Source organism: Notamacropus eugenii, chromosome 4 (genome assembly GCF_028372415.1).
Source record: "Notamacropus eugenii isolate mMacEug1 chromosome 4, mMacEug1.pri_v2, whole genome shotgun sequence".
Classification (NCBI taxonomy): Eukaryota; Metazoa; Chordata; class Mammalia; order Diprotodontia; family Macropodidae; genus Notamacropus; species Notamacropus eugenii.
In genome coordinates this window covers 174,148,238-174,156,727 of record NC_092875.1, presented here as the reverse complement: position 1 = coordinate 174,156,727, position 8,490 = coordinate 174,148,238, and the positions used below count along the sequence as shown (strand labels likewise).

The window sequence follows — 8,490 nt, the reverse complement described above, 5'->3', positions numbered from 1 at the left end:
TCTGAATCCAGTGACAAGATATTCATCAGGATGACTGGAGATGACTCAGGATGAGGCAATTGCGGTTAAGTGACTTGCCCAAGGTCACACAGCTAGTGAGTATCAAGTGTCTGAGGTGAGATTTGAACTCAGGTCCTCCTGACTCCTGCACTGGTGCTCTATCCACCGCACCACCTACCTGCCCCTCCATACTTAACTAGACTAACCCTCTAAGAAGCATTCTACTGTGAGAGCTAAGCTGTAAACTGTAAAAAAAAAATCTTATAAATAGGTTCTACTTTTATTATTATAAAAGATGGTAGCTTGTTGAGTGCCCTGAAGTAGTACAGATTGTATAAGATAATTACTCTCCTTTCACCTTCTGGGTGAGACAAGGAGTCTTTCAATTGTAGCTTTCCAGTGATGTATTATAATTATTCTTTAAAGCAGCCATGCAGATAGAGAATGCTTACTTACCACTGACGAATGCTGCTTGGCAGCAAGCAACCTCCTTGCGTGACTGTCACCAATGCCCATTTTCAAGTAATGAAGGATGAACTGGCCCGTCCCTTAGCAGCTTCCGTCTTACATGCCTCTCCTGACAGCGATGCTAATTTCCAAGTGTTTGATGTCAACTGCTAATGATCACATTGACGTACAGTAAGACAGCTGTCCCCCCCTACCTCCTTGACTGCTTTTGAAGTATTGAACAGGGATCAGCCATCTTTCAAAGTTGATATGCAAAGCTTCATTTTTCACCCTTTTTGAGGGAGAAAGGAGTGGTAACTACCTGAAGGCTATCCTACCCCCTACTAAGAAGTTGTGAGTGTTAGAAAGTCTGAACGCATTGTTTGCTAGCAGAATTACAGACCTCTTGGGAGAAAGATCCTTTAGCAAACTGGAACGGTAGATAGACTCCAGTATTTGGAATAAAAAACACCTATATTTGAATCCTGCCTTGGATTTTTATTGGCTATGTGATTCTGGGCAAGTCCCTAAACATCTCTGTATCTTAGTTTCCTCATCTGTCAAATAGGAATAATGATAGCGCCTACCTCAAAAGGATCATTGTAAGGATCAAATGAGTTAATATAAATAAAATACTTTGCCAATCTTAAATGCTTTACAAGTGCTATCATTACTATTACTATAATTATTAAAGTTGTAGGGGTGTCAGGAAAAAGAAAAGGGTGCTGATAGGGAATCAGAAGCCAAACAGAGAAGCTTTGCTTACCACCCAAATCTGCTGGGATTGAGAGAAAGAGACAGAAATTTGATGTCAAGTTAGTTAGGTTCCAGTTCTGACTCTAATATGGTCTTGTTATATGACCAGCCAACCACTCTGAATCTCCGGTTCCTCATCTGTTAAATGACTTGCCCAGGATCACACAGCTAGCTGTCAAGTGTCTGAGGTTGAATTTGAACTCAAGTCCTTCTGACTCTAGTGCTGCATCCATTGCACCACCTCACTGCCCTTCCTCATCTGGAAAATGAGAATGATATTTGTATTACATACCTCACAAAGTTGGTGTGGGAAAAACACTTTGCAAACTGTAATGTGCTGTGTCAATGCCAGTTGTTAAGTTGTCATACACCCTTATCTTGGGTACAAATTCGTTTATTCATTTATTGAGCAGTTATGAAGAGCCTACTCTAAAGGGAGCACTGTGCAAGGTGTCTTTGCTCTTCAGGACCTCAAAGCTGGAACAAATGGGGCTCTGAATATCCCCTGGAAAAATACTAGTGCTAAAGAATAAACTGTGCCAACCCTAGGCTTGCCCCTGCAGAGCTGTATGCACAGTTTAACAAATCTACAATGAGAAAAGGACTGGGACCACCTCAATATGGATAATTTACTCTTTCAAGAAAAAATGGCTCCTGATTCCCCAGAAACTGCCTCCATCACATTGAGCTGAGATGAAAGCTGAGGGGCCAACTTTAAACCCTGCTGGGAGGAGCTGAACCCATAGCATTATCCTATTTATTATAATAGCTAAAGGGTTATAGAAAAAAAAAAATACTTTGTTTTGGCCCCCTGTAAAAGCAAATAATGGATAGGAGTCAATTTGCAGTTCAGGAGGGGTTGAATGATGCCAGCTCTAAATGGAAAAAAGACTTTCGACCAGCATTCTGCACCTGGGAAGAGGGCATAATTCAGATTCAGCTATCTGGACTCACAAACTGGGAGGGGGCGTGATGCGATGCCAGAAAGCTGTTTGTGCAAGTCATCTGAATTTCAAAGAACAGTCTTGCCTGGAGAGATACCACACAGAACAATATGAATTTAATTAAGGTTTAGAATCCAGCTTTGATCATAGGGGGCTGATAGGATGGCTCCAGGTAAGTTTATATTTAGTAATAGGTTATTGACCAATGACGTGAGGGGAGGAAATTTGCATGTTTTACTATTCATGACCTTGGAACTGAAAGAGTCAGAATGACAGCAGGAGATATCTCTGTCAGGCTACTATTTAAGAGGGAAAAGCAGTTTTGTGGGTGGATAAATAGAGGTTCTTTGTACTGCTTTTTGTCTCCTGGGTCTGATGCTATGGCAAACCCAGGTGTATGAAATCTTCGTTTGAAGAAGGGAGGTTAATTAACTCAAGACACAAAAGTTTCAAGGAAACTCCTAGAATTATGGATGGCCAGTGGAGAGAGCCTACTTCAAGTGGCAGGAGAAAAATGCTAAAATAAAATTTTAAAAGGGGTAAAGACTTGGCCGGGATCAACACTCCTTCCCTCTTCCTCCTCATAGACAAATCCAGGGCAGAGCCAGAGGTGGTGGATATTTTCTTTCCCCTCTCCTTACACCTCTTAAAAGGAAAAGGGAAACTGACTTTACTTCAGTTTTAAAGAAAATAAACAAGAAATATGGACAGCAAAAGTAAGGGGGAAAAAATGAGAAATGGTACTGCTTTGTACCCACTGAGACCAAAGCTAATCATTCACATACCCCGAATTGGATTAGCTGTTTATAGCAAAGTTTGCTGGAAATTGCCCAGCCAGCATTGTGATCTGGATGATGACTTAGTAATGGGAAAGAATATTTCCTTAGATATTATCAGGAAACAGTCAATTTCAAAAGCAGTCAATGAAAAGTCATTTGCAAATTTGGGGATTTTAGTTGTTAAGAATGGGGAGAGAGACTTTAAAGTAGACAAATAGAGTGAAGAGTCCTTAAGAAGTCTGGAAGAGACCAAATTAGAGGTTAAGAATTTGTCCAGTGTGTCTATATACTACGTAGGAAGAGGGTTCTCTTACCATTTCAGCAAAATGTCCAAGTCTATTGGATCCTTTGATGGTCAATGAGGACTCAGCAGGTACTTATGAATTGCTGGATGACCATTTCCTATAAGCATGCCCAGATCCCTTTATATATTTCTATATTCAACAAAAAAACTCTCGGACTTTAATTTAATTAGTCCTCTGAGACTGATCTAGGAAGACAAAACACTGCCTGACCAAGTAGGCTATTCCAGTACTCTTGACAATTAAATTTCTTATGCAAATGAATAAATTGGTGTTTTAATATATGCCAGTCTCCTCTGAGTTTATATAAAGCAAGTTAATGCAATCCTCTTAGAAGAGTGACTTGCACATTTCTAAAGCTGCAGAATGTGAGGATAAGATCTTAGGAACCACCTTCAAGGAGGAAATAAATCAGCCAATGAATCAACAAGCATTCAATTTTTTTTCTCAATTTTTAGAACATTTTAATTTAAAGTTTTGAGTTCCAAATTTTATGCCTCCCTCCCTTCCAGCCTCCCTGAGACAGTAAGCAATCAGATATTGATTACATATGTACAATTATGTAAAATATTTCCATATTGGTATTTTGTACAAGAAGACTCAAATAAAAGACAAAAAGTGAAAGTGAAAAATTAACATGCTTCAGTCTGTATTTAATATCAGTTCTTTCTTTGAAGGCAAATAGTATGGTTCAGTTTTAGTCCTTCAAAAAGCTTTCATTAAGTACCTTCTATGTACTAAGCATTTTATTCAGAGAGCAAATTAGATGGTGATCAGTACTTGGAATAGAAAGATAAAAGTGAAACAGTCCCTGTGCTCAAGGAGGTAGAATTCTAATGAAGGTGGCAATAAGTACATACGTACTGTGGTGGCCTGGAGTCAGGAAGACGAGTTCAAAATCAGCCTTGGTTTCCTCATCTGTAAAATGGGGATGAGAATAGTACCTACTTTACAGGGTTGTTTTGTGAGGATCACATAAGATAAGTATTTTAAAATACTCAGTACAGAGCCTGGCACTGTGTAACTGTTAGCTTTTACTTATCTATTATATAATCATTCATTTTTTAATCTACTTGATAATCTATTTATCTAGTTAGCTATTCATTCATTTATTTGTTTAATGGGGACCAGAAACATGCAGAAAATTGACCTTTCTGCTTCTGGCCATGCGATGGTTCAGTGCTGAAGGACCCGGGTGCTTTCAAATGATGAAGTAATCTAGTCAGTGGATGCTTAACCAGAGGAGCCAATGATTCAGGTGGACTCTAAAATGGAAAGATAGCTTCCTGTTTGCTCACTTCCTTTGACCAAGCCAGTGTCATCATGAAACTCTGAGACTTCTAATGAGGGAGTATAGAAGAGCTTTCCCATCCTGGGATCATGGTGACCACAGTTGTTTGGCAGGCAGAACAAAGAACTCAATTAGGCAAACCTGTGCCTGGGCACCTAGCTGTTGCTTTCTTTTTTAATTTGCATTGTCTTCACTGAGCAGATGACAGATCTGCCTCAAGAGAGAGGAGTCCAGAATTGGAGATAAGCTTGTGAGTTCTAGAAGTCCACAGGTCTATCAGGTCCACAAGGTGAAGCTGTTGACCAGAGGAGTTTCTTCACTGGAAAAGATGACCTAATGCAGCAGGACAACTGGAAGTTGTTTAGACAATACTAAGGGGAGGCAAAGCGTGTCCATGCCTATTCAGGAAATTCACAAACTATACATCATATTCTAATATATCAGACTCTCATAAGATTGTAACAGTGGTTATAAATTACTTTGCTGTATGCTATTTTAAGTAATTTTGCCAGTGCATACTGTGAGTATTTTGAGTCCTTTGCCATTTCTATTGTGTTTAGGAAACAAATGCCCCTCCCATACATGATCTATATTGGATACCAAGTATCTTTATACTCCCCTCTTTTGGGAAGACCTATAAATGAGTCAATACCTGACTTCTAATCAGTTTGTCTTTGAGGTTCAGATATAATTTTAATAATCCAAAAAGAAAATGGTACCTCACCCATCTGTCATTAGAGTCCAGTTACCTTCAGGATTATATAACTGGATCCAGAGTGGAGAGACATTTAGGGGCAAAAAGCGAGTGAAATATCCAAGTCCCCTTGGCTCAGCAGCGATTCCTCAGTATGGCATGATATACACAATCTTGAAACAGTCTACTGGACACATTCATATTGCTACACAAACCAGCAAATTCATGTGACCAAGGGAAATTAACAGGAAGAATTCTAGGTTTACATAAGGAGAGGGCAGCTAGCCTAAGAATTAGCAGTCTTACAGTTGCCTGTGAGATTCTTTTCCTGAGAAGTTTGTTTTAATTCTGCAGTTCTAGAGCAGTTAGTGGGAATAAGGTTGACTCCTTTGTATAAAAGGAAAAGGCTTTTGTTTGACCTAAGCCAAGAATAAGAGTGTTAAGTACACACTGCTGTTATGTGGCACAGTCACGATTCTTGGCACAGTTATTTGTACCCTAATGGTCCTAAAACCTTTAAAAATACTTTTCTTGTCTTTCTTGTGATATGGTTGAACTTTTAGTTTCTCTTTACATCACAATCCCTTAAGAAATGGCAAGTTTTTTACCCTTCCCTCTTATTGATCTCAACATTCTGTACTTTAAATGGATCCCATTCTACTAATTTGACAACCTTTTATTACGCAACAACTGCATTCTCAGCAAAATTCTGGGTGATGGGGATGAAAAGGTAAAAAATAGTCTCTGTCCTTAAAGAATTTACATTGTCTTTGCACAGAGTTCTTTGGTTGGGCTTCTCACATAATTTTTAATGGGCAGCTGATACTGAATGAGTTTGAAATCAGCCATTTAACAAATTAACATGTATCACATATCTCTTTGAAGATGGCACAGGGCTATTTGCTATACTTACTAAATCAGGAAAATTAAGCCACTGTATTCAAAAACCTTATAATGTATTATGCAATTTTGAAAATTCTGGTTTATAGAGGTCTCCCTTTCTAATAACCATTTGCATCGATAACTTGAGTGTAATTTCTCTGACGTTTGTATGATGCTTCCAGAAAGTAATGGCTTTGCTTTATATGTGATGCACATGTCTTCTCTCTAGTCTAGTGTCTTGATTTTTGTGTAAAAGTAGACTACAACACAAAATTATGAAGCATGGTCCTTAGCCATGAGAGAGACAGAGATAGAGAAAGACAGACACAGAGAGATAGACAGACAGAGTCAGAGACAGAGACAGATAGACAGAGTCAGAGTCAGAGACAGAGAGAGAGAGACAAAGAGAGTGAGGACCTGGAGTCAACAACACCTGGTTTCAGATCTGGTCTTGAACACTTACTAGCTGTCTGATCCTAAAGAAATCATTTAGCCTTTGTCTGCTTGAGTGTCCTTATCTATAAAATGGAGGTAATAATAACACCTACCTCTCAGGTTTGTTGTGTGGATCAAATGGGATAATATTTATAAAGTGCTTTGTAAACCTTAAAGCACTATGGAAATGCTAGATTCTTAAAACTTGTTGGGTATATGGTACAAATGACTCTCTTTCAGGTATGGGTTAGATTAGAAAAAATATTACTGCTAATAATGTACTTTGAAATATTTTTAAAAATGTAACATTTATCTATATCCAAGCCACTTCTAGAGCAGAGAGAGAGAGAGAGAGAGACCCAAACAGGCACAGTTCCTCATACCCTTTGACATAACTTGGCCCCAAGATAATTTGAGCTATCATGTATAGGAATCTTGAATAAGGAAATGATCATAATATGTTAAAATAAAGTTTGGGATGAACATTCCTGAATAATTACCACTCAGTTCCTTCCTGGACCACTTCCCCTTCCTGGGATCAATAGATTAACCTTCAATTCTAAGAGAGAAGACACTGTCCCCAAGTGGGTCATAGCACCAATCAGAGAGGCAATTAATCCAGATAGACAAGAATTACATTTGGTTATCATTATTAATCCACTTTATTGGAAGGATTGGAAGGCCTTACCAGGGATGGGGAACCTGCTGCTTCAAGGCCACATGTGACCCTTTAGGTCCTCAAGTGTGGCCCTTTGACTGAATCCAAACTCCAAAGAACAAATCCTATTAATAAAAGGATTTGTTCTGTAAAACTTGAACTCCGTCAAAGGGCTGCACCCAAGGACTTAGAAGGCCACATGTGGCCATAGGTTCCCCACTCTTAACTTTTATTCTTCCTTTTTCCCTAAAAAAAAAAAAAGTCTAGAAAGAGTTTTAAGCTGGAGAAATAGTATTTCTCAAGATTTCTAGAGAAACCAAAAAAAGGAAGTTTTAAAATATACTTGCACATATGTATAATGGGCATGTAAAATTGTTCTAGTACTTGATCCCCTCTTTTTATTTCCAATGCACTAATTAAATGCTTTTGCTACTGGATGGATAATTCTTATGTGAATATAAAGTGTTGTACCCGTGAAGTCTTGGACTATGATATGCCCACCTGATTTTCTGAAACAGTTACAATGAAAATGAGAAAAAAATAATATAGGAAGTTGCCTGCAAGCTCAATTTCTCCTTGGGAAGCTAAGTCTATGTTGGAATGAAGTACTCATTTCAGCCAAGAATTGGGATCATGACAGCCAGCCTTGGCAATTGCTTTGGTCTCTGAGTTCACCTGCATCTACTTGGCTCTTATCCTGCATAATGACAAGGTCACAGTCATTAAGGATATAATCAATGCCATCTTTATAGCAGCAGATATAAGCACTGAATCTTCCCAATTTGGCCTATTTTCAAAGGCTCTGGCCAACACTGACACTGGAAGTCTTATTTACAATGTGAGAGTTGGTGAAGCCGCCCCAGGCAACTGGTGCTATATTATTGCTGAAGAGAAGAAAGAGGAAGTCAGGAAAAATGAATCAGAGAATTCATATGATGACATGTGCTTTGGTCGTATTGACTAAACCTCTTTAGTTCCTCCCAGAACCTCCATTTTTGAAGGAAGAGCCCCCAGGTCAGCTATGTTCACTCCTTCATTCTTCTCATAATAACTGCTGACTCTCTGGACTTCATGCTGACTCTCTGGATTTCACCGTGACTCCTTGCTCATCCACTTCTCCCACTCTTTGTTTTTGTTTTTATTATCCACTTCCTTTTATATGTTCTTCCCCTATTAGAATGGACATTCCTAGAGGATAAGGATTATCTTTCTTTTTTCTGTTATTTGAATCTCCAGGACTTAGCACAGTGCCTGGCATATAGTAAACAATAAATATTTGTTGACTTGACATAAAATGAACAG

General features: G+C 38.7%; 1 protein-coding gene across 1 annotated transcript; it reads left to right on the top strand.

Moving 5' to 3' along the window:
• The first annotated feature begins 465 nt into the window (after nucleotides 1-465).
• On the top strand, nucleotides 466-8,152 carry LOC140502376 (large ribosomal subunit protein P1-like). Its single transcript, XM_072606587.1, has 3 exons — nucleotides 466-600; nucleotides 7,829-7,906; nucleotides 7,988-8,152. Exons 1-3 carry the CDS (start codon nucleotides 466-468, stop codon nucleotides 8,150-8,152), a joined length of 378 nt encoding a protein of 125 aa, XP_072462688.1.
• Nucleotides 8,153-8,490: the final 338 nt, after the last annotated feature.

Coding starts and splice junctions, on each gene's coding strand:
- LOC140502376 (XM_072606587.1), top strand. CDS start 466: ATGCTGCTTGGCAGCAAGCAACCTCCTTGCGTGACTGTCACCAATGCC. Junction 601..7,828: donor ACAGCGATGCTAATTTCCAA/GTGTTTGATGTC, acceptor GGATCATGACAG/CCAGCCTTGGCAATTGCTTT. Junction 7,907..7,987: donor TGCATAATGACAAGGTCACA/GTCATTAAGGAT, acceptor CTATTTTCAAAG/GCTCTGGCCAACACTGACAC.